This window comes from Palaemon carinicauda, chromosome 24 (genome assembly GCF_036898095.1).
Source record: "Palaemon carinicauda isolate YSFRI2023 chromosome 24, ASM3689809v2, whole genome shotgun sequence".
In the NCBI taxonomy this organism is placed as follows: domain Eukaryota; kingdom Metazoa; phylum Arthropoda; class Malacostraca; order Decapoda; family Palaemonidae; genus Palaemon; species Palaemon carinicauda.
In genome coordinates this window covers 97,534,564-97,561,615 of record NC_090748.1, presented here as the reverse complement: position 1 = coordinate 97,561,615, position 27,052 = coordinate 97,534,564, and the positions used below count along the sequence as shown (strand labels likewise).

The following is a 27,052-nucleotide window of genomic DNA, read 5'->3' as shown; positions in this document are numbered from 1 at the left end:
GCGGATAAATGACAAGCCAAATAGCATTGTTTACGTGTTACCCGCGACCCTTAACGACCTCTCCTGTTCAACCATGTCCCTCTGTGAGAGGTTAAAGTATTTCTACTTCTTCTACTGCCAGTGCTTTCTAAACTGCTACCTACTTTTACTTAATCTGAATCGGATAGGAGTTTTAGTATAAACTACATCGGAAAGAGGTCATTATTATTATTATTATTATTATTATTATTATTACTTGCTAAGCTACAGCCCTAGTTGGAAAAGTAGGATGCTATAAGCCCAGGAGCCCCAACAGGGAAAATAGCTCAGTGAGGAAAGGAAAAAAGGAAAAATAAAATATTTTAAGAACAGCAACAACATTAAAATAAATATTTCCTATATAAACTATAAAAATTATAACAAAACAAGAAAGAGAGATATTAGATAGAATAGCGTGCCCTGAGTGTACCCTCAAGCAAGAGAACTCCAACCCAAGACAGTGGAAGACCATGGTACAGAGGCTATGGCACTACCCAAGACTAGGGAACACTGGTTTGATTTTGGAGTGTCCTTATCCTAGAAGAGCTGCTTACCACACCTAAAGAGTCTCTCCTACCCTTACCAAGAGGAAAGTAGCCACAGAATACAGTGCAGAAGTTAACCACTTGGATGAAGAAAAATTGTTTAGTAATCTCAGTGTTGTCAGGTGTATGAGGAGAGAGGAGAATCTGTAAAGAATAGACCAGACTATTCGAGGTATGTGTAGGCAAAGGGAAAGTGAACCGTAACCAGAGATGAACATCCAAAGTAGTATTGTCTGGCCAGTCAAAGGACCCCATAACTCTCTAGCGGTAGTATCTCATTGCATGAAATGAGCCGGAAAAGGGTCGTTGCATGAACTGTGCCAAAAAAACGGTTGTTGCATGAACTGCATTGGAAAAGGGCTGTTGCATGAACTGCGCAGGAAAAGGGTCGTTGCATGAGATGCACCGAAAAGGGGTTGTTGCATGAACTGAGCCAGAAAAGGGTCGTTGCATGAACTGCACCGGAAAAGGATTGTTACATGAACTACTTGGAAAGGGGTTGTTGGATGAACTGCACCAGAGAAGGGTTGTTGCATGAACTGCGACAGAAAGGGGTTGTTGCATGAACTGCGCGGGAATGGGGGTTTTTAATATATTGCGCCAGAAAAGGGTTATTACATGAATTGTGCCAGAAAAAAGGTTGTTGCATGAACTGCACCAGAAAAGGGTTGTTACATGAACTGCTCAAAAAAAGGATTGTTGCATGAACTGCGCCAGAACAGGGTTATTGAATGAACTGCCCTGGAAAGGGGTTTTAGCATGAATTGTGCCGGAAAAGGGTTTTTACATAAACTGCGCCGGAAGAGATTCTTGCATAAACTGCGCCGGAAAGAAGTTTTTAGCATGAACTGCATTCGTCTTTTTTTTTCTTTTTTTTTTTCCTATAAAATGCGCCATTAATGCATTTCAACATGAACTGCAGCGGAAAGAAGTTTTCGCATAAAATGCGCCAGTAAGGATTTAGCCTAAACTGCTCCTGTTATGGCTATTTATACTATTACCGCTTCGGCAATGACTTAGACCTGAATAATCCATCGAAGCCAAAGACGCAAAAAAAAAAAAATAAATAAATAAACGAATAAATAAATTACAACGGTTCTCGCTCAAAAGCGTCGCCAACAATGGTGTTTAAAACGATCTATTGAATTTAAGAATTTTAAACTACGCAGCTCGGTGCAGGGGCCTGTGAGGCCTATCATCGGCCTAGGGCAACTAGGGGAAAAGCTAGCAGTAAAGTTACGAAGTAAAAGTTAGGATAAGTTGAACCACAAGATGGAAAAAAGGAAGCAAAAACCGAGATGAAGTAGAAGGATGTAATGTAAGCGTAGCTAGTGCCCCAAAGAAACTCCTACAGTTCACCGCATAAGCTGCACTGAAGGTACAGTTGGCGTCATTAATTCCAGTACAATTCATGGTTGGCCAGGGCATCAGCCACCCGTTGAGACACTACCACTAGAGAGTTATCAGATCCTTACTGGCCAGACAGCACTACATTGGATCCTTCTCTCTGGTTACAAATCATTTTCCTTTTGTCTGCACATACACCGAATAGTCTGGCCTATTCTTTACAGATTCCCCTCTGTCCTCACACACCTGACAACACTTGAGATTACCAAAGAATTCATCTTCACCCAAGGGGTTAACTATTGCACTGTAATTGTTCAGTGGCCACTTTCCTCTTGGTAAGGGTACAAGAGACTCTTTAGCTATGGTCAGCAGCATTGTTCTCTAGTCTAGGGCAGTGTCATAGCCTCTGTACCATGGTCTTCCCCTGTCTTGGGGTAGAGTTCTCTTGGTTGAGGGTACACTTGGGCACATTGTTCTATCTTATTTCGCTTCCTCGTGTTTTATTAAAATCTTATAGTTTATACTGTAAATAATTATTTTAATGTTATTGTTATCAAAATATTTTATTTTTCCTTGTGTATTTTCCTCACTGGGCTATTTTCCCTGTTGGAGCCCCTGGGCCTATAGCATCCAATTTTTCCAACTAGGGTTGTAGCTTAGCAAGAAGTAGTAGTAGTGATAATAATAATAATAATAATGAGACGTCTAACAGCTGTACATTGTAGAAGGTAACAATGTGTTTAGCAAAGATTAACAGTTGGCAACGCTGCCTATAAAAAGTGTCACTGACTTTGTAAACCCGTGATCAAAAGTAGATCTATTAATACTATAAAGTCGTGTTAACTATATAATTTTTCTTTCTATATAGCGCTTCGTAAAATTAATAAAGATGCTTCTGATCACGTGATTACAAGCTTAGCAATTTTGTTTTACAAGCAGCGTTGCCAACAGTTTCTTTTTTGCTAAACCCAGCGTTGCCAGCTACAATATAAAGCTGCCTAAATTAATGAAGGCTGTGGTGGCCTATGTAGTAACGTCCCTGACTGGTGATCGCCAGACTGGGGTTCGAGTCCCGCTCAAACTCGTTAGTTCTTTTGGTATTGCAACCTCACCATATGAGCGAAGGATGGGGGGTTAAGGGGAGCCTATAGGTCTATCTGCTGAGTCATCAGCAACCATTGCCTGGCCCTCCTTAGTCCTAGCTTGGGTGGAGAGGGGGCTTGGCCGCTGATCATATATATATATATATATATATATATATATATATATATATATATATATATATATATATATATGGTCAATCTCTTGGGCATTGTCCTGCTTGATAGGGCAATATCAATGTCCCTTACCTCTACCATTCATGAGCGGCTTTTAAACTGTACTAAACCCCTACTGAGGAAACCACCTATAGTCACAGGTACTTCTACATCTCAAACTGATTCTGCGGCGAACATCCCCTGCGTCATTTACTGCGTCATTTCCCGGTGCCAACGACGCAAAAGAGAGAGAGAAACCACTCGAGAATGACAAATGAAAAAATAAAGAATGTCATTTATTACGACGTGACATTGAATGACAGGTATGAGAGGAAGCTTCCACCAAGGATTTAAACTCGAGCATGTGCCATTTGGCCATTACCTTAAATTGCTGCTGCTTTTTACCTTAGATTACCTTAAAATAATTCAAATTTCCTTAGAATTACCTTGAAACTATGGAAATTACCTCAAACTAGGGTAATTACCTTAAAAGTTTTCCACCACAACTGAGGCAGTCATCTGAGTCTAGAGATCGTTTCCAAATGACGAAAAACACATGGGATTGTTTTTTTTTTCTTTTAGCTTTTATTTATGTGTTTATCGCCATGGGACCACATACTTTTGTTCGGGGAGTGGCTAGCTCTATTTATGTTGTGTAAGTTATGCCGCAGATGAGAGAAGAAGAAGAAGGAGGAAGAAGAAGAAGGAGGAGGAGGAGGAGGAGGAGGAGAGGAAAGAAGAAGATGAAGAAGAAAGAGGAGCAGGAGGAGAGGGAAGAAGATGATGAAAAAGAAAGAGGAGTAGAAGAGGGAAGAAGAGGAGGAGGAGAGGGAAGAAGATGAAGAAGAAAGAGGAGGAGGAGGAGGAGGAGGAGGAGGCGGGGAAAAAGAAGATGAAGAAGAATGAGGAGGATGAGAGGGAAGATGATGATGAAGAAGAAAGAGGGGGAGGAGGAGAGGGAAGAAGAAGATGGTGAAGAATGAGGAGGAGGAGAGGGGAGAAGAAGATGAAGAAGAAAGAGGGGGAGGAGGAGAGGGAAGAAGACGAAGAGGAGAGGGAAGAAGATGAGGAGGGGAAGAAGAAGATGAAAAAGAAAGAGGAGGAGGAGGAGGAGGACGAGGAGGAGGAGGAGGAGGCGGGGAAAAAGAAGATGAAGAAGAATGAGGAGGATAAGGAGGGGAAGAAGAAAGGGGGGAGGAGGAGAGGGAAGAAGACGAACAGGAGAGGGAAGAAGAAGAAGAAGAAGAAAAAGAAGAAAGTGGAGGAGGAGGAGGAGAGGAAAGAAGAAAAGGAGAAAGAGGAAGAAGAAAAAAGAATGTATCTCCATCGCCTTACGACGACAGAGTAATTGCTACTTTTACTGCTGCCTTTAACGCTCCTAATATTGCTACTAGTCAAGAGAATTAACAACAAAAAATGCCACTCAATAACAACACAAATGTCAGCAAAAAAAAAAAAAAAAGAAAAAAAAAGGTAGACCCATGACAACGAAAAAATGATCTAGAAGACATTTAAAAAAATATGTAATGCTTAATATGTAATACTGTATGTATATATATATATATATATATATTATATATATGTTTTATAGGCTCAATATATAAAAATATATATACTTGATATTTATATAGATATGTATGTATGTATGTATGTATGTATGTATGTATGTATGTATGTATGTATATATATATATATATATATATATATATATATATATATATATATATATATATATATATATATATATATATATATATACATATATATATATACATAAATAACTATAGGTGAAATGGTTCACCTTTAAACAGATTTTGTTAATATGGATTAAAAATACTATTCGGATCTTAAGTTTTTATTTGTGCTTTATAAATCTTTAGCTGTTACAAAAATCCAGACCTTTTCATCATCACTGGATTTGAATTTTTTTGGGAGACCAATCAACTCAATGCCGCAGCCGTAGCTGTCACACCAGGCTCCCACTCTGCCTAATAGACCCAGAAGGAATCAGTTAGTGGATGAGCTCATCTACTCACTTCTGATGGAGATAAATGGCTCCCATTCATGGCAAGAATGGTGCAGTATTAGGTCCCCGCCTAGACAATACACCTGCATCTAATACAAGATTATCATATCGGGCTCACAGCCGTTCGACCAACCCCAAAGGTATCGGCCAAGGATGAGAGACAATACTACCGCCAGAAGAGGGAAAGCAGCTTCCTAAGGATCAGGCCATTTTTCCTACATTACAACAGGAATCTTAACAACGTATGGGGTAGAATGCTGAAGGTAATCATCTGTTCTTTTGTTTGCAATTTGGCTTTCGTAAGACCTTGGAGCATGAGATGCTCTTCTTACACTCTCCAATGCTGCACAGAAATCCCTTGATTTTGGTCAAGATTAGCCTTTATTTTAGCTTTGACCTTGTTAATCATGAGACCCTTGTTTTCGAATTCAAACATTTGGAGTATGTAGGTCTTTTCTTAGCATCGTTCTTGTATTTTTAGGTAATAGATCGCAAAAAGTTGTTGTTGATGGGCCTCATAGTGAGTATAGGAATGTGATATCTGGTATTTCTCAAGGTAGTATTCTTGGCCAATTACTTTTCATACTACACACACATGATATGTGGCTTGGCCTAGAAAACAAGCTCGTTGCATATGCAGATGAAGTTATTCTCTTTGCTTCCATTACATCTTCTGAATGTAAATCTAGGATTGCTGAATCTCTTAATAGAGATCTAACTAAAATTAGTGCAAGGTGCTAATTGTGGGGCATGAAGTTGAATCCTAACAAAACTCAAAGTACAGTTGTAAGTAGGTCGGGGACAGTGGCTCCTCAAAAACTGGATCTCAGCATTAGCAATGTTTCTTTAAACTCTATACGACTCTTTTAAAATTTCAGGTGTGATTCTCGATAGTAAATTTACTTTTGAGAAACACATTTGGTCTGTTTTTTCATCAATTGCACAAAAAATTTGGCGTATTGAGAGTCTTTCAAGATTTTTGTTGATCAATCTATTCTGAAAAAGTGTTTTACTTCTTTCATTCTACCTTGTTTTGAGTATTGTTCTCCTGTCTGATCTTCAGCAACTGAGCATCATGTTAATTTGCTGGACAAGAACTTACAGTCTATTAAATTTCTTATTCTTGATATAGATATTAATCTCTGGTAATGTCATTTAGTTAGTCATTTATGCAAGTTGATAAGATTTTTCATAACACTGACCATCCTTTGCATTTAGATCTTCCCAGACAGCACCATCCTGCTCATAATACAAGATATTCAGCTAATTCTAATAGCCATGCCTTCTTCATCATAAGGCTCAATACTAAACAGTATTCTAGAAGCTTTATTCCAGTTGTAACCGAATTATGGAACAATCTTCCTAATTAGGCAGTTGAATTGGTGGAACTCAAAAGTTCAAACTTGTAGCAAATGATTTTATGTTAAACAGGGTGACATAAGTCCTGTTTATTTATGAAAGGTCTATTCTAATGCTATTACTATTCTTAAAATATTCTATATGAATTGTTCATTATTTCTCTTGTAGTTTACTGATTTCTTTATTTCCTTTCCTCACCAGGCTATTTTTCCCTGTTGTAGCCCTTGGGCTTATAGCATCCTGATTTTCCAACTAGGATTGTAGCTTAGATAGTAGTAATAATGATATAGGCTTTTATCATCCTGCTTTTCCAACTAGGGTTGTAGCTTAGATGATAATAATATGTTATTTTTATAATAAAATAAATTTTTGAATATACTTACCCGGTGATTATATAAGCTGCAACTCTGTTGCTCGACAGAAAACTCTACGTTAAAAATCCGCCAGCGATCGCTATGCAGGTAGGGGGTGTACTTCAACAGCGCCATCTGTCGTGCAGGTACTCAGTACTCAATGTAAACAAAGAACTCAATTTTCTCCTCGGTCCACTGCGTCTCTATTGGGGAGGAAGGGAGGGTCCTTTAATATATAATCACCGGGTAAGTATATTCAAAAATTTATTTTATTATAAAAATAACATTTTTCAATATTTAACTTAGCCGGTGATTATATAAGCTGATTCACACCCAGGGGGGTGGGTAGAGACCAGCAATAAATGTTTACATTATTATGAGCTAAGGATTTTTTATTTCATTTTAGCAGTTATCAAAATAACAAACTTAAAATAAATAAGTACCTGGTAAGGAAGTCGACTTGAACAATTACTCTGCCTTTTTAAGTACGTCTTCCTTACGGAGCCTCGCGATCCTCTTAGGATGCTGAGCGACCCCTAGGAGCTGAAGTATCAAGGGTTGCAACCCATACAACAGGACCTCATCAAAACCTCTAATCTAGGCGCTTCTCAAGAAATGACTTTGACCACCCGCCAAATCAAGTAGGATGCGAAAGGCTTCTTAGCCTTCCGGACAACCCAAAAACAATAATAAAACATTTCAAGAGAAAGATTAAAAAGGTTATGGAATTAGGGAATTGTAGTGGTTGAGCCCTCACCCACTACTGCACTCGTTGCTACGAATGGTCCCAGAGTGTAGCAGTTCTCGTAAAGAGACTGGACATTCTTAAGATAAAAAGACGCGAACACTGACTTGCTTTTCCAATAGGTTGCGTCGATTATACTTTGCAGAGATCTATTTTGTTTAAAGGCCACGGAAGTTGCGACAGCTCTAACTTCGTGTGTCCTTACCTTCAGCAAAGCTTGGTCTTCCTCATTCAGATGGGAATGAGCTTCTCGTATTAACAGTCTGATAAAATAGGATAAAGCATTCTTTGATATAGGCAAAGATGGTTTCTTAACTGAACACCATAAAGCTTCAGACGGGCCTCGTAAAGGTTTAGTTCGTTTTAAATAGAACTTAAGAGCTCTTACAGGGCATAAGACTCTTTCTAGTTCATTTCCAACCATACGATAAGTTTGGAATATCGAACGATATTGGCCAAGACCGAGAAGGCAGCTCGTTTTTGGCTAGAAAACCAAGTTGTAGAACATGTAGCCGTTTCGGATGAGAATCCGATGTTCTTGCTGAAGGCATGAATCTCACTGACTCTTTTAGCTGTGGCTAAGCATACCAGGAAAAGAGTCTTTAAGGTGAGATCTTTCAGGGAGGCTGATTGTAGCGGTTCGAACCTGTCTGACATAAGGAATCTTAGTACCACGTCTAAATTCCAACCAGGTGTAACCAAACGACGCTCCTTCGTGGTCTCAAAAGACTTAAGGAGGTCCTGTAGATCTTTATTGTTGGAAAGATCTAAGCCTCTGTGACGGAAGACTGATGCCAACATGCTTCTGTAACCCTTGATAGTGGGAGCTGAAAGAGATCGTTCTTTCCTCAGATATAAGAGGAAGTCAGCTATTTGAGTTACAGAGGTACTGGTCGAGGATACGGATACTGACTTGCACCAGTTTCGGAAGATTTCCCACTTCGATTGGTAGACTCTAAGGGTGAATGTTCTCCTTGCTCTAGCAATCGCTCTGGCTGCCTCCTTCGAAAAGCCTCTAGCTCTCGAGAGTCTTTCGATAGTCTGAAGGCAGTCAGACGAAGAGCGTGGAGGCCTTGGTGTACCTTCTTTACGTGTGGCTGACGTAGAAGGTCCACCCTTAGGGGAAGTGTTCTGGGAACGTCTACTAGCCATCGAAGTACCTCGGTGAACCATTCTCTCGCGGGCCAGAGGGAAGCAACTAGCGTCAACCTTGTCCCTTCGTGAGAGGCGAACTTCTGCAGTACCTTGTTGACAATCTTGAACGGAGGGAATGCATATAGATCTAGATGTGACCAATCTAGGAGAAAGGCATCTATATGAACTGCTGCTGGGTCCGGGATTGGTGAGCAAAATATTGGGAGCCTCTTGGTCATCGAGGTTTCGAAGAGATCTATGGTTGGCTGGCCCCAGGTGGCCCAAAGTCTCTTGCATACATCCTTGTGGAGGGTCCATTCTGTTGGAATTATTTGTCCCTTCCGACTGAGACAATCTGCCATGACATTCAAGTTGCCTTGGATGAACCTCGTTACTAGTGATATGTCTAGACCTTTTGACCAGGTGAGGAGGTCCCTTGCGATCTCGTACAACGTCAGAGAGTAGGTCCCTCCTTGCTTGGAGATGTACGCCAAAGCCGTGGTGTTGTCCGAGTTCACCTCCACCACTTTGCCTTGAAGGAGAGACCTGAAGCTTTTCCAGGCCAGACGTACTGCCAGTAGCTCCTTGCAGTTGAAATGCATTGTCCTTTGACTCGAGTTCCATATTCCCGAGCATTCCCGACCGTCTAATGTCGCACCCCAGCCTACGTCCGATGCGTCCGAGAAGAGAACGTGGTTGGGAGTCTGAACAGTCAGGGGAAGACCCTCTCTTAGGTTGATATAGTCCTTTCACCAAGTCAGAAAAGACTTCATCTTTTCGGAAACCGGGATCGAGACCGCTTCTAGCGTCTTGTCCTTTTTCCAGTGAAAAGCTAGATGGTATAGAAGAGGACGGAGGTGTAGTCTTCCTAGTGACACAAATTGATCCACGGATGACAGCGTCCCTACCAGACTCATCCACAGCCTGACTGAGCAGCGTTCCTTCTTCAGCATCTTCTGGATGGATAGCAGGGCTGGGGGCTGATCGTCTTGTTCAGCAACGTCCTCATCAGAGGGTTCCTCATCCGAAACTGATGAGGAAACGGCAACGGAGTGGGCAACGTCTGACTCGCTGAATCCGGTCGCACTGGTGGATGCGTGACGGAGCCGGACGCAATATCATGGAACTGCTGCACAGTCTGTGAACTGTCAACAACCATGGGTGCGCGAGGAAGCACAGCGTCAACCCGAAACTGTCTAGACCGTCTGGGTTGTGCAGTCAACACCCTACCGGGTTGCTGAGGTTGACGCACTGCGTCACAACAAGTCACCTCTGCTGGTTGTTGAACGTCCTGAACGTCAACAACCACCTCCGAGCGTCGCTTAACGTCAACGTGCGGCTGGCAACCCACACTGGGTCGCATCGGTGGAGGAACCACCTCAACTGGCAGACGCGAGTAGGTTACCTCAGCGTCAACAGGGCGCACAACCGACCGGTTGGAAGGTTGTTGGCCAGAAGGTTCTTCTCCGCATTTAAGTCCTCTATCAAGGACGCAAGCTTGGACTGCATGTCTTGCAGCAAAGCCCATTTAGGGTCTACGGGAGCAGGTGTGGCAACAGACGGGGTTAGCGACTGAGGCGGAACCGTTTACCATCCCTGAAAGCCTTGTTATGCGTGACATAATAGTACAGCAAAACTTCAAAGGCTCGACAACAGCTGAGAAGTTGACCTGTAAACAACTTGGAGCGTCTCCTGGCTAGGCGCCAGGGAGAGTCTACCAGAATTGAGAAGTCTATCTGGGCAGAGGCATGAACTCCCAAGCCGAGAACTTCTCTCGTGTCATATCAGACTCTCGCTCTATAAACCAGTTTAAAAGAAGGGAAAGCAAAGGCTGTATCCCCCAAACTCCTCCTGGTGAAAAACCAGTCGCCTAGCCAACGTAACGCTCTCTAGGAGAGCGAGAGAGCACTAGCTTAAAAACAACGGCTTCGAAGTAGCTAGGCCTAGTGTAAGCTCTGACGTTTAGGCGAACGAGGAGCAGCAGTTACAAGATCCGGACGAAGATCCTTAAAAAAATCATCATGATTTAATTAAAGTCCATAGGAGGCTAAGCAGCTTAAGGCTCCTCTCCATCTGACAGAGTCCTCAAGGGAATATCAGTAGGAGGGAGAACAGCAACTTCCTCATCTACAGGAACCTTGTCCGATAAAAGCTGAGTCTCTCACTGGTGCATTAGTAGCGGACCAGAACGCAACGTCATGTAACTGCTTGACAGTCTGTGAACTGTCAACAACTGAACTGTCAACCACAACAGGTGCGTGAGGACGTACAGCGTCCACTCGAGACTGCTTTGACTGCCTAGACTGAGCAGTCAAAACAACTCTAGAATGCGGAGGTTGACGCACAGCGTCAAAACAAGTCAACTCCGATTGTTAGTGAACGTCTAGAACGTCAACAGGAGCATCAGCCAGTGGCCTAACGTCCAAATGCGGCTGAAAAACCACACGAGACCGCATCGAGTGTGGTTCTAAACAACCTGACTGACGTGACTAAGCTACGCCAACGTCAACAGTAAGCACAAAGGAACGTTAGGTTGGCTGAAAGCCAGGATATCGATGAGATAAACGGCTAGACTCAACGGACTAATCGGCAGAATAGTCTTCCATAAGGGAGGCAAGCATATACTGCATGTTTTGCCATACAACCCCTTAAGGATCAACGGAAATGGTTGTGGTAATAGACGAGGGTAACGTCTGTGACCGCAACACTTTGCCTACAAAAAAAGACTTTCGGAGTCTGTGTTACGCTTTTGTTAGGCGGCGAGCAGTTATCCGATGACTGCATAGGGTCAGAGCTGTCCTAATGGCTGTAACCAGGACGCTGGACCTGTCCTGAAAGGACTGACTTTCGCTTAAGGGCTTCGAAACCTTGTGACAGGTTTCTTATGCGAAAAGCCTACGGATGGTGAGGAGAAACAACGTCTCTCTCGTCTTATGGTAGGGGAGATCTTGGTAAGAAACACCCGATACCATAGAGGGAAAACGTCTGTTCGTTGGTCAAGGCCTCTCGAACCCATAAGTCTTTTGACATTACTTCTCCCCTGGGCTTGGGAGCTTGCAAGAGGTCCCGGACTAGGTGAACGACAGGCACGAACAGACGAACCCTCGGACGCAACACTGTAACACTTTGCGCCTCGGACGCAACACTGTAACACTTTGCGCATATCACTTTATCACTTCGATTTTCTGTTTTGCACTTATTTCTACCCTTCATTAAAAGGTAGTAATTGCGAAATTAGTCGTATAATGCAAGCTCATAATACCAGCAAAAAACAGAAAACATATTTTAAGATAAAAAGAAAAATCAGTGGCTGGGAAAGAGACTAAACACTAGTTCATATAACTACGTTTTCAATCTCTCACCGCACATAGCCTGGGGACGAGAATAAAAACCTAAAAACGTTTTATCCTTCCTCCCCGTACAGAGACTAGGGACGAGAGTAACACGAGAACAACGTTACCCGCTTGAACGGAACGTTTTCTCTCCTCTCTCTCCCTCCGTCTCTATCTCTCTCTCTCTTTCTCTCTTGATTTCGCACCTAAGAGAAGAGCCCAATTATATATCGTCAAAAATACATGTTATTTGACTAAAGGAAAAAACTGAAAGGTTTTTCAAATAAAAAGTTCCTTTAAATTAGAATTTAAAACATTAAAGCTAAGAAAGAATGAACAAAACGTCAGAATCGATTTACTCTTACTGCAAAGTGAAACCGTGATACACTCTCTCTCTATCGTAACGATAGAGCGCATGTTGAACGTCCTGAACGTCAACAACTGCGTAGCATAAAAAACTAAACGTTAGTTCATCTTTGAAAACAGTACGAAGACTATCAAAGAAATTCTTTCATAAAATATTACATTTAAAAAGTTTTAAATCCTTTAAAAGCTAAAGACGATATAAAGGGCTCAATGTTGATTAACTTCGGTTTCCAAGTTAGGACCGCCTACTCTCAGGAAAGGTCTATATAAACAAAGCATTAAAATTTATTTTATATGTTTATAAAAAATGGAAAGTTAATCGAAGAGGCCTAATAAAGGCGGAGAGATATAAAATATATAGAGGAAAATCTATAACGTGATAAGATAATTACTAAAAGCCTAAACACACTTCTGTCTAAGGGAAGGGTCGGCCATTTAAAAGTGAAAGAAAGTCCATACTCTCTTTGTCACCATAATTAAGTCTATCCAAAACGAGTTCAAGTTTTGAGATGAAGATAAAACACCTGCATAGTGAAAGCTCAAAACTAGAATAGTGTACTTCACCAATAGTTGTGAAAACAAATCCAGTTAGCAACAGCGAATTAGTAGGTCTTGCCGGTAGCCCGACAGAGAGAAAATTGAGTTCTTTGTTTACATTGAGTACTGAGTACCTGCACGACAGATGGCGCTGTTGAAGTACACCCCCTACCTGCATAGCGATCGCTGGCGGATTTTTAACGTAGAGTTTTCTGTCGAGCAACAGAGTTGCAGCTTATATAATCACCGGCTAAGTTAAATATTGAAAAAATAATAATAATAATAATAATAATAATAATAATAATAAAAATAACAATAATTATAATAATAATAATAATAATAATAATAATAATAATAAAAAGTATCACTCATATATGTTGCAGTACCGTGGGATTTAAGAAAGGAAGATAAGGGGAGAGAAATAATAGAAAAGTACCAAACTCTACAAACTGAACTGAGAAGGCTATGGAATATGTAGGTAGAAGTGGTACCATAAGCATAGGAGAACTAGGGACTATACCCAAAATCTTTGAAAAGGAATCTTGAGAAGGTAGGAGCCAATATAGCCCCAGGACTTGTGCAAAAGAGCATGCTACTTGAAACAGCATATAGAGTGAAGAAAGTGATGGACTCCTATGGAAATTGGATTAATTGATTGATTGATTGATTGATTTGACGTTCTCTGGCATCCTGACATCGAAGGTCATTGACGCCAAATCTGGATGTAACCCTGAAACCCACACTATAAACCACCAGTTTCTATAGACTGTGATAGACAAAAAAAAAAAAAAAAATAATGATAAGCGATACCCGTTTTGTGAACGATTCCACTATCGGCCTACAGTACTATGATGGAGATCGTTTTTTTTAGAACCGTTCACTTGCAACTAATGAAAAAGTGATGGCTGTTACACCAGGTTCACAATCACTAACTGACCTCGAAAGATCCGATCAGAGGGCGAGTTTCATACAGCACAGAGCGTGCACGAGGGTAAGAAACAATCTTAAATATTAGGATAGGATGGAGAGAGGTGGGTCATCCAATCCTACAGTTTACTATACAGTAGACTCGATACAAATTCTCAAACACAAGTGCACTGTCATGGTAAACTAACATTAAGCAATTAAAAACATGTTATTAGTGAGCTGTAAAAATTTGAATACCGTACTTGTCATTTTTTTTAGCACATAGGGATTTTAAAACTATAAGTCAGTATACGCTAGCACTGTGACCTCTATGAAAAGGTATGGTACTTCTGAATTAAACTAATTTTTTCTAAATTCAGTAACTGTAAAGTTAGAAGACAAAGCCTACAACAATGTCAGGCTTTACTATGTCCAGCCTAATCTATGTTCCCAAAAATTAACATCAACCAAATGACTCAATGTGTAGGTTCAGTAATTAACAGATACAATGTACAACTAAAAATGTCTTAAAACTGACTAACTCTACTCACCTGTGATGAAAAGGAAGATAAAGATGACATTGATACAGTGCGACTCGGAGCTCGCCATGCTGATGACCCTGGCCTGGGGATATAAAATTTTTGTCTAATAGTAATATAGCAAGAGTATATGAATTATGAACATTATGGAGACATATCTATCAATTAGGAGACAAGAGTTCAGCAGTTTTCCTCCTATATGAGAACATTCTACCCTTTATCTACGTACTGCACATCAAGTAAGCAAGGATTATCCCTCACACGTTTGATAATGTCACAAATTATAATTTGATAAAATTATGTAGCCATTGATTATGAGATCAAATATAAGAATTACATAATGCCAAATTTTATACATAAGAAAATTTAAAACGGGAGGCTTGTTAAGAGTAAAACACATGTTATTCAATACAAAATTTCAAATGCTGCCAAGGACCCAGTCAAAATCTATAAGCGTCCCTGTTAGACTCATCCACTGCCTGACTGAACATCGGTTCCTTCTCAGCATGCTCTGGATGCATTCTTGGGCTTGACTGATTCTGGGGGCCGACGGAAAAGCCCGAAAAGGTCAACTCTGAATCTCCATACCTAGATAGACAATAGTTTGGTATGGGACGAGTTGGGACTTCTCTATATTGACCAGGAGACCCAATTCCTTGGTCAGATCCATAGTCCATTTGAGATTCTCCAGACAGCGACGACTTGACGGAGCTCTTAAAAGCCAGTCGTCCAAATAGAGGGAGGCTCTGATGTCTGCCAAATGCAGGAATTTGGCAATATTCCTCATCAGTTTGGTAAACACTAGAGGTGCCGTGCTTAGGCCAAAGCACAGGGCTTGGAACTGGTAAACGACCTTTCCAAAGACGAACCTTAGGAAAGGTTGGGAGTCTGGATGGACGGGGACGTGAAAGTACGCGTCTTTTAGGTCCAACGAGACCATCCAGTCTTCCTTCCTGACCGATGCTAGCACCGACTTCGTCGTCTCCATGGTGAACGTCTGCTTGGTGACAAAAGCATTGAGAGCACTGACGTCCAGCACCGGTCTCCACCCTCCTGTCTTCTTCGCTACTAAGAAGAGACGGTTGTAGAAGCCCGGGGATTTATGGTCCCGGACTATGACTACCGCTCCCTTTTGTAGCAAGAGAGACACCTCTTGCTGTAAAGCTAGCCTCTTGTCCTCCTCTTTGTAGTTGGGAGAGAGGTTGATGGGAGTAGTTGCTAGAGGGGGATTGCGCAAGAACGGAATCCTGTACCCCTCTCTTAGCAACTTCACAGACTGAGCGTCTGCACCTCTGTTCTCCCAAGCCTGCCAGTAGTTCTTGAGCCTGGCTCCCACTGCTGTCTGGAGAGGTAGGCAGTCAGATTCTGCCTTTTGAGGACTTGGAACCCTTCTTCTTTTTGCCACGTTGACTGTCGGCACGGGTACCTCCTCTGCTGGAGGTTCTGCCACGAAAGGGCGGGATGAACCTAGACGCTGGTGTGTCCATCCTAGGTCTAGGCACGGAAGGTAAAGCTGTGACTTTACGTGCGGAAGAAGCCACCAGGTCATGGGTATCCTTCTGGATCAACGAGGCCGCCATCCCCTTGATCAGCTCTTCCGGAAAGAGACACTTGGAAAGCGGAGCAAACATCAACTCCGACTTCTGGCATGGTGTGATCCCCGCAGACAAGAAGGAGCAAAGGTGATCTCGCTTCTTAAGCACTCCGGACACGTACGAAGCCGCAAGCTCGCCAGACCCATCCCGAATGGCTTTGTCCATGCATGACATGATAAGCATGGCAGAGTCCTTATCCGAAGGGGAGGTCTTTCTGCTTAACGCTCCCAAACACCAGTCCAGGAAGTTGAAGATCTCAAAAGCACGAAAAACTCCCTTCAACAGATGGTCCATGTCCGAAAAGGTCCAGCAAATCTTGGAGCGTCTCATAGCCAGCCTGCGGGGAGAGTCAACCAGACTTGAGAAGTCGCCCTGGGCAGAGGCAGGAACTCCCAAGCCGGGTTCTTCTCCCGTGGCATACCAGACGCTAGATTTGGAAGCAAGCTTGGTAGGTGGAAAGATGAAGGCTGTCTTCCCAAGTTGCTTCTTGGACTGCAACCACTCTCCCAGTACCCTTAAAGCTCTCTTGGATGAGCGCGCGAGTACGAGTTTCGTAAAGGCAGGAGCTGCTGACTGCATGCCTAAAGCGAACTCAGAGGGAGGTGAGCGCGGGGTTGCAGACACAAACTGGTCCGGATACAACTCCCTAAACAGGGCAAGGACTTTCCTAAAGTCTAAGGAGGGAGGCGTAGACTTGGGTTCTTCTATGTCGGAGTGCGGATCGTCCAAATGCGCAGCTTCGTCGTCATCAGATACTCCTTCATCCGAATGCTGAGGAGGAAGCGGCAAAGGTGGAGAAGAAAGCTGAACGGCTGAATCCGGCAGCACGGGTGCATGCGTAGCTGCACTGGATCCAACATCATGCCGCTGCTGGTCAGTCTGAGAGCTGGCAACAACAAAAGCGGAATGCTGGTGCGTGGGAGGGACTGCCGTGGGTTGCGGAGACTGCCGCATTGCGTCAAAACACGGCAGCTTGACAGCACCTTCCCACTGCTGATGCGGTAGCTCACGCATGTCAACGGAGGGTGCCGCATGTCGGCTAACGTCAACATGCGTCTGGCAGGGTCGACTGCGCATCGGTGGTGGAGCTCTCACAGGCGGAGTGTGGGAGCAGGCAGCCGCAGTATCTGCTGAGCGCACAACCGTGGCAGGTTGTAGGTTAACAGGTGCAGTGTCAACCTTCTCAGCACGATACTCCTGCATGAAGGAAGCAAGCTGAGACTGCATAGTCTGCAGCATAGACCACTTAGGGTCTACCGTGGTTGGTGCGGCAACAGACGGAGTGATTGCCTGCTGCGGAACCACTCTACCTCTCTTGGGAGGTGTGCAGTCTTCGGAAGACTGCGGCGAGTCCGAACTGACCCAGTGGCTACACCTGGGCCGTTGGACTCGCTCGGAAGGGACCTTGCGCTTGAGAGGTCGTGAGACCTTGGTCCAACGTTTCTTCCTAGAAACTTCTTCCACAGACGAGGAATGAATGGGCTCACTCGTCTGTTTGTGGATGGGACGATCTCTGCAAGATACGTCCGCAACCACTGAGGGTACATCCGTACGCTGATCAAGGCCTGTCGAACCCTTTGGTCCTTCGACATTGCTTCTCCCCTGGGCTTGGGAGCTTGCAAGAGGTCCCGGACTGGGAGGACGACTGGCACGAACAGATGCACCCTCATGCGTAACACTGACACTGACACTTTTCACCGCACTTGCACTCACTACACTTCCCACTGCACTTTTCTCTTTCAACTCTTTGACATCGGCCAAAAGTTGATTCCGGTCATTAGCTAATGACTCCACTCTGTCACCAAGAGCCTGAATGGCACGCATCATGTCCGCCATCGAGGGTTGAGCACTAGTAGCAGGGTCGGGAGTCACCACTACAGGGGAAGGAATAGGTTGAGGGGCATGGGGAGAGGAAAAATCAAAAGAGCGAGACGAACTCCTCCTGATCCTATTCTTCTCTAGCCTACGTGCATTCTTAAGGAATTCATTAAAATAGAATTCCGAAAGCCCAGCGCATTCCTCACATCGATCTTCCAATTGACAGGATTTACCCCTACAATTGGAACAAACGGTGTGAGGATCTATAGAGGCCTTCGGAAGACGCCTAGAACAGTCCCTAGCGCTACACTGCCTGTACTTAGGGACTTGAGAATGGTCAGACATCTTGAATTAGCCAAGGGGGGAATCCAAAATCTATCAAAGTCGTCAACAATTAATCCAAAACTAATCAAAAAAGCTTGATAAGTTAATGATAATAACTCCTGTACAGCGAAAGCTAATATCTAGAGAGAATACATCACCAAAAAGCGTGAAATCAACTCCAGAAACAACAGCGTATCCAAGTAGGTCTTGCCGGTGGCACGACAGAGGAAAAATTGGTTCTTGTTGACAAGAAGTACCTGAGTACCTACTCGACAGATGGCGCTGTTGTTGTACACCCCCACCTGTATAGCGATCGCTGGCGTATCCCGACCTTAGGTTTTTTCTGTCGGGCAACAGAGTTGCAGCTACATGATCATCGGGTAAGATTAATATTGAAAAAAAATCCTTTAACTATGCTATGCTATATGTTTTGAAATAATTCAACAAATAGAAACTAAATTTGTGTTAACCAACTCTTACCGAGCAAATGTAGGCCAGGATACGTCTAAATCATGACCAGTGGGAGGTAAATCAAAAGATACATCACAGAGAAGATATAGGCCACTAAGCAGTGATGCTACAGACTTTTCATGTAGCAACATTGACTCTGGGGAATAAAACTGTACAGTGAATGACTTGTGTTCTGTACATTGTTGGATTACATCAGCTAAACACTTGTGTACCAAACAGTAGCGCAGGAAACTTCGGCTTCGACCAACACCAGTTTTTAGCTGAAAATAAAAAACATAGGATTAAAATAGAAAAAAAAAAATCTAAATATTTTATGAACATTTTGAAAATACAAAGTTTTGTAAATATAAAAATGGTGGGATTTAAACATAATTAAACAATTATAATGACAGTAAAAAGTCTTTACATTACAAATATATCTTAATATCCAACATGGCAGGATGGTTAGTGACCTAAATTACAAACTAATCCATTTTCTATTATTAGATTGCAAGTGCAGTATCATTATTTCCTCCCCTGTCCTCTTGAGCAAGTCCACGGCTTGCATCGAGAATTTGGAATTGCTGATAACCTACCTACACAATCATTAATCATTTATAGTTTTCGCTTTAATGTTTCTATGACTTTTTCTCAAAAACTTGTATCTGGAAAAAAACCAAGAAAATTACTCTCTATATTTATTGTAATTTTGTTTCCTTTCAAGTCAATCTGCTCTTCGCAAGTCATACATACTGAATTTTTCTAGTCTCAGAATTTTTCTCATCAAAAAAAGATTTGATTTGACATATGAAAAGGTGAACTGATAGGTTAACATTTAGATCTGCTGTCTCTGCTAAAAATTTTTCATTAATTTGTTGCTCTCTCCTAATGCCACCCAGTGAAGGAAACAAATCCTTAATATTTTATAAACTCATAATTTTACATATGATTTTACATATTTCAAACTTTTTTCTAGATATTCAAAAGAAGAAGAATCCAGCTTTGTCTACTCCACATCTGGGATCCCAAGTCCCTCTACTAGCACAAACAATGAATATTAACAATAAAATCTATTACATCAATGCATATATTGTAGTCATACTTTAATCATCAAAGCCTCCGGCTGCCCAACCTTTGACAAAAAAACAAAATTTTCTACCCTATTCTCTCTTCCGTTTCCCATACAAAAAAAATACATCAGATATCCCATGCATTACTATTAGCCTAAGTTGAAATATGATATTTTAATTATAAAATAAATTTTTGAAAATACTTACCCGGTGAATATATAATAGCTGAGCTTCCGGCGGCTCGACAGAAAAAACACACAAAAACTCGCGAGCGATCGCTATGAAGGTTGCGGGTGTGCCCACTAGCGCCAACTATCGGCCAGATACCGCATATACATGTAAACAGACCCAATTTTTCTCATCCCGCTGGGTCTCTATCGGGGAGGAAGGGGGGCCTTTAATTTATATATTCACAGGGTAAGTATATTCAAAAATTTATTTTATAATTAAAATATCATTTTTAAATATTTAACTTAGCCGGTGAATATATAATAGCTGATTCACACCCATGGTGGTGGGTAGAGACCAGAGTTAATTAAGTTTACAGCGTATATGCTTAGAGTTTTTGACAGTTATATCATAACAAAACCAAATATATATAAAGGTACCTGGTAAGGAAGTTGACTTAGACGATTACTCTGCCTTATTGGTCTGTCTTCCTCACGAAGCCCAGCGATCCTCTTAGGATGCTGAAAGACTCCCAGGAGTTGAAGTATTAAGGGCTGCAACCCATACAACAGGACCTCATCAAACCCCTAATCTGGGCGCTCTCAAGAAATGACTTTGACCACCCGCCAAATCAACCAGGATGCGAAAGGCTTCTTAGCCTTCCGTACAACCCAAAAAACAATATTAAAAACATTTCAAGAGACAGATTAAAAAGGATATTGGAATTAGGGTAATGTAGTGGTAGAACCCTCACCCACTACTGCACTCGCTGCAACGAATGGACCCAGTGTGTAGCAGTCCTCGTAAAGAGTCTGGACATCTTTTAAGTAAAATGACGCGAACACTGACTTGTTTCTCCAAAAAGTCGCGTCCATAATAATTTGCAGAGATTTATTTTGCTTGAAGGCCACGGAGGTTGCTATAGCTCTAACTTCGTGAGTCTTAACCTTAAGCAAACATCGGTCTTTCTCATTCAAGTGAGAATGAGCTTCTCGTATTAAAAATCTGATAAAATATGACAAAGCATTCTTTGACATAGGCAATGATGGTTTCTTAACTGAGCACCATAATGCCTCAGATTTACCTCGTAATGACTTAGTACGAGCTAAATAGAACTTAAGAGCTCTAACAGGACATAATACTCTTTCCAGTTCGTTGCCTACGATCTCTGATAAGCAAGGAATATCCAAAGATTTAGGCCAAGGACGAGAAGGCAGTTCATTTTTGGCCAGGAAACCAAGTTGAAGTGAACAAGTGGCTTTTTCTGTAGAAAAGCCGATGTTCTTACTGAAGGCATGAAGTTCACTGACCCTTTAAGCCGAAGCCAAGCACACTAGGAAAAGTGTCTTGAGGGTGAGATCCTTCAGGGAGGCTGAATGTAATGGCTCAAACCTGTCTGACATGAGGAACCTTAGGACCACGTCTAAATTCCATCCAGGAGTTGCCAAACGACGTTCCTTAGAGGTCTCGAAAGACTTAAGGAGATCTTGGAGATCTTTATTGTTGGAAAGATCTAAGCCTCTATGTCGAAAGACCGAAGCCAACATGCTCCTGTAGCCCTTAATCGTGGGAGCTGAAAGGGAGCGAACCTTTCTCAGATGTAAAAGAAAATCTGCGATTTGGGCTACAGAGGTACTGGACGAGGACACAGATGCTGACTTGCACCAGTCTCGAAAGACTTCCCACTTCGACTGGTATACTCTAATGGTAGAAGCTCTCCTCGCTCTTGCAATCGCACTGGCTGCCTCCTTCGAAAAGCCTCGAGCTCTTGAGAGCCTTTCGATAGTCTGAAGGAAGTCAGACGAAGAGCGGGGAGGCTTTGATGGACATTCTTTACGTGGGGCTGACGTAACAGATCTACCCTCAGAGGAAGACTTCTTGGAAAGTCTACCAGCCATTGAAGTACCTCGGTGAACCATTCTCTCGCGGGCCAGAGGGTAGCAACCAACGTCAACCTTGTCCCTTCGTGAGAGGCGAACTTCTGCAGTACCTTGTTGACTTTCTTGAATGGTGGGAATGCATATAAGTCCAGAAGAGACCAATCCAGTAGAAACGCGTCTATGTGGATTGCTTCTGTATCGAGGACTGGAGAGCAATAGATTGGTAACCTTTTGGTCAACGAGGAGGCAAAGAGGTCTATGGTGGGTTGACCCCAAGTAGCCCAAAGACTCTTGCCCACGTCCTTGTGGAGGGTCCATTCCGTGGGTATCACCTGACCCCTCCGACTGAGACAGTCTGCCAAGACGTTCAAGTCCCCCTGGATGAATCTCGTCAACAGGGAGATGCCTCGATTTCTTGACCATAAGAGAAGGTCCCTTGCGATCTCGAGCAGCGTGAAGGAGTGTGTGCCTCCTTGCTTGGAGATGTACGCCAAAGCTGTGGTGTTGTCTGAGTTGACCTCTACCACTTAGTTTCGAAGAAGCTTTCGAATATCATCAAGGCCAAGTGGACTGCTAATAGCTCCTTGCCGTTGATGTGCATGCTCTTCTGACTTGAGGTCCACAGACCCGAGCATTCCCGACCGTCCAGGGTCGCACCCCAACCCAAATCCGACGCGTCTGAGAACAACACGTGGTTTGGGTTCTTGACTGCTAGGGATAGTCCCTCTCTCAGACTGATATTGCTGTCCCACCATTTAAGGCATGCCTTTACTGGTTCGGAGAGTGGGAATGATACCGTCTCTAACGTCTTGTCCTAGTTCCAGTGAGAGGCTAGATGGAACCGGAGAGGCAGAAGGTGTAGTCTCCCTAGTGAGACAAACTGCTCCAGGGATGAGAGAGTCCCTACGAGACTGTTCCAACTCCTGACTGAACAAACGTTCTCTTTTCAGCATTAGTTAGACTTCGAGCAGGGCTTGTTCTATTCGGGTGGCAGACGGAAAAGCCCGAAAAAAAAACTGGACTGCGAATCTCCATCCCCAAATATAGAATAATCTGGGATGGGATCAGTTGGGACTTTTAGGTTGACCAAAAGTCCCAACTCCCTGGCCAGACTCAACGTCCAATGTAGATCCTGCAGACAGCGAAGACTGGACGATGCTCTGAGAAGCCAGTCGTCCAAGTACAGGGAGGCTCGGATCCCCGATAGATGGAGGGATTTTGCCACATTCCTCATGAGCCTCGTAAACACGAGAGGAGCAGGACTGAGGCCAAAGCACAGGGCTCGAAACTGGTACCCCACATTCCTGTAAACAAACCTCAGAAACGGTTGGGAATCCGGGTGTATAGGAATGTGGAAGTATGCCTCCTGAAGGTCGAGAGAGACTATCCAGTCGCCTTCCATTAATGCTGTCAAGACAGCCTGGTAGACTTCATCGTGAAGTTTGTCTTGACAATGAATACATTGAGCGCACTTGCCTCTTACGTACTCCTGCAGTGAACATGGCTGCCAGATCATTGGAGCCATCCCTGAGGGACTTGTTCCTGCAGAGAACGTGGCTGTCAGATCATTGGAGCCATCCCTGAAAGCCTTGTTTATGCATGACATAATTGTACAGCAAAACTTCAAACGCTCGAAAAAACTCCTAACAGGAGATGGTCTAGCTCTGAAGTCGACCATAAAATCTTGGAGCGTCTCATGGCCAGGCGCCAGGGAGAGTCTATGAGGATTGAGAAGTCTATCTGGGCAGAGGCAGGAACTCCCAAGCCGAGAACTTCTCCCGTGTCATATCAGACTCTCGCTCTATAAGCCAGCTTAAAAGTAGGGAAAGCAAAGGCTGTCTCCCCCAAACTCCTCCTGGTGATTAACCAGTCGCCTAGCAAACGCAAAGCTCTCTTAGAAGAGCGAGAGAGCACTAGCATATAAAACAACGGCTTCGAAGTAGCTAGGCCTAGTGTAAACTCTGACGTTTAGGCGAACGAGGAGCAGCAGTTACAAAAAGATCCGGACAAAGATCCTTAAAAATCAGCATGATTTATTTAAAGTCCATAGAGGGCTGAGCAGCTTTAGGCTCCTCTCCGTCTGACAGAGTCCTCAAGGGAATCTCAGTAGGAGGGGGATCAGCAACTTCCTCATCTGAAGGAACCTTGTCCGACAATAGCCGAGTCTCAAGCAAGGGAGAGACCTGTCGTGGTGGCAATGCTTGACAAGCAGAGTCCACACGCAAAGGAGCAATCAGTAGCAGTCAATGACGCTATGTCATGTAACTGCTTAAAGGACTGACCAGTAACAACAACAGGTGCGGGAGGACGTTCGACGTCAACTCGAGACTGCCTTGACTGCTTAGACTGAGCAGTCAAAACAACTCTTGACTGCGGTGCTTGACGCTCAACGTCAAAACAAGTCAACTCTGCTGGTTGGTGAACGTCCTGAACGTCAACAAGAGCAAGCGTCAGCGGCTGAACGTCCACAAGCGGCTGAGAGTCAACACGGGACTGCATCGAGTGAGGCTCTACAAAACACGATTGACGTGACTTTGTAACGTCAATGTCAACAGGACGAGCAAAGGCTCGTTTGGGCGGCTGACGGCCAAGATCTCAATCAGCTAAGCGGCGAGGATCATCGTGAACCTGCTCAACAGAATAGTCCTCCATAAGAGAGGCAAGCTTATTCTGCATGTCTTGCCGTACAACCCATTTAGGATCAACGGGAATGGTTGCGGTAAGAGACGAGGGTAACGTCTGTGACTGCAAAACCTTGCCTACAAAAAGACTCTCGGAGTCTGTGTTACGCTTTTGTTTAGGCGGCGAGCAGTCTTCCGATGACTGCATAGGGTCAGTGCTGTCCTAATGGTTACAACCAGGATGCTGGACCTGTCCTGAAAGGACTGACTTTCGCTTAAAGGGCCTCGAAACCTTGTTCCACGGTTTCTTATGCGAAAAGCCTTCGGATGACGAGGAGAAAATCGTCTCGCTCGTCTTATGGTAGGGGCGGTGTTGATGAGACACGCCTGAAACCATAGAGGGAACGTCTGTTCGCTGATCAAGTCCTCTCGAACCCATAAGTCGTACGACATTACTTCTCCCCTGGGCTTGGGAGCTTGCAAGAGGTCTCGGACTAGGTGAACGACAGGCACGAACAGACGAACCCTCGGTCGCAACACTGATAACACTTTGCGCAATTATCACTTTATCACTACGATTTTCTGTTTTGCACTTACTTCACTGAAATCGAATTTTACAACAATTCACATTAGGTATGAATAAAACTGATTTCTACCTGAAGCACGCAATTCTACCCTCATCAAAAGGTTATAATTGCGAAATCAGTCGTATAATGTAAGCACATTAATACAAGCAAAAAACAGTAAACATATATTAAGATAAAAAGATCAGTGGCTGGGAAGGAGACTAAACACTAGTTCATTCAAAACTACGTTTTCAATCTCTCACCGTACAGTGCCTTGGGACGAGAATAAAAACTAAAAACGTTTTATCCTTTCTCCCCGTACAGAGACTAGGGACGAGAGTAAAAAACTGACTCGAGAACAACGTTACTCGCTTGGGACGAGAATAAAGATCGGAACGTTCTCTCTTCCTCTCTCTCTCTCCGTCTCTCTCTCTCTCTCTCTCTCATGATTTCGCACCGAAGAGAAGAGCCCACTTACCTTTCGTCAATAAACAGGTTATTTTACCAAAGGAAAAAACTGAAAGGTTTTTCAATTAACAAGTTCCTTTAAAATAGTATTCAAAACCTTTAAGTTTGAAAGAAGAATGAACAAAACGTCAGAATCGATTTACTCTTTCTGCAAAGTGAAACCGTGATTCTCTCTCTCTCTATCGTAACGATAGAGCGCAAACTGCGTAGCATAAATAAACTAAACGTTAGTTCATCTTTGAAACAGTACGAAGACTATTCAAAGAAAATCTTTCATAAAATATTTACTAAAAAATATTTATTTAATAAGTTTTAAATCATTTGCTCTGTAAAAGTTATTTACGATTGAAAGGGCTCAACGTTGTTTAACTTCGGTTTCCAAGTTAGGACCGCCTACTCTCGGATTAGAGGAGGATTAGGAAAGGTCGCATATAAACAAATCATTAAAATTTATCTTGATGTTTATTATAAATGGAAAGCTAATCGAAGAGGCCTAATAAAGGCGGTTGAGATATAAAATATATAGTTAACAACAACAATTTATAACGTGATAAGATAATTGCTAAAAGCCTAAAACACACTTCCGTACTAAGGGAAGGGTCGGCCATTTAAAAGTGAAAGAAAGTCCAAAAAACAATCCAAAGTCATTAAAAATTAAATCTATCCAAAAATGAGTTCAAGATTTAAGTTGAAGATAAAACACCTGCACTGCGAAAGCTCAAACCAAAAGGAAGTACTTCACCAAATATGTTGAGAAAACTCCAGGTTATACAGCGAGTATTGATACGTCTTGTCGTTAAGGCCGACAGAGAAAAAATTGGGTCTGTTTACATGTATATGCGGTATCTGGCCGATAGTTGGCGCTAGTGGGCACACCCGCAACCTTCATAGCGATCGCTCGCGAGTTTTTGTGTGTTTTTTCTGTCGAGCCGCCGGAGGCTCAGCTATTATATATTCACCAGCTAAGTTAAATATTTAAAAATCTAACTTGGATTTTGAGTGCATTTAGCAACCTGGATTCCAGTAACTGAAGGATTTGATATAGAAGAACCTGATACTATATGAGACATCCATTTGCCCTCAAACAAAGGGAGTATAATAGAAGAAATCAAACCTTTGAGAGGCAGAATTTTATACTCTGTTGCACTGAGAATCATCTTTACGAGAGGGATGTGCTTGCCAAGTACATGCATGAACTAATTCTCTTACTAGCCATATTGCCTAAATATACCTCCTTAAATGGTGATATTCTTTGGCACCTGCCTGAGCTTTTATCAATTAAATCAACTGTTCATTCAGCTTGCTCAAAACCCAGATGGCTTATCATTAACCCCTGACACTCTCTATTACTGACAGTCCAAGACACTTGAGAGGAAGTGCAAGTCAGACTATGTGTGATTACTTCAAACTATGCCCTGCTAGACACCTGTTTTACAAAACTAATGATCTTACCAAAATTCCAAATGGGCTCCAAAATATGAGTCGAAATCACAGAGAGCTTCTGCGCATTTAAGACTACCCCCAAACTAGAGATGAAACACAACTGTTCTCTACATTTCACCAGGAAGGACTGGGTAACTCTAAAACAGAGCAAGGGTAAAAGTAGGCAAAACTGGAAATAACCACCAC

At 42.9% G+C, this 27,052-nt stretch overlaps 1 protein-coding gene across 1 annotated transcript in view; it reads right to left on the bottom strand.

Annotated features, from left to right (window-relative positions):
* LOC137618227 (FYVE and coiled-coil domain-containing protein 1) overlaps positions 1 to 27,052 on the bottom strand; it is a 220,024-nt gene that overhangs the window by 175,700 nt on the left and 17,272 nt on the right. The window contains exons 5-6 of the mRNA XM_068348357.1: positions 18,681 to 18,931; positions 14,476 to 14,548 (exon numbers count right to left, since the gene is read on the bottom strand). Of these exons, the coding sequence (XP_068204458.1) occupies positions 14,476 to 14,548; positions 18,681 to 18,931 (324 nt within the window). The remainder of the gene's footprint in view (positions 1 to 14,475; positions 14,549 to 18,680; positions 18,932 to 27,052) is intronic.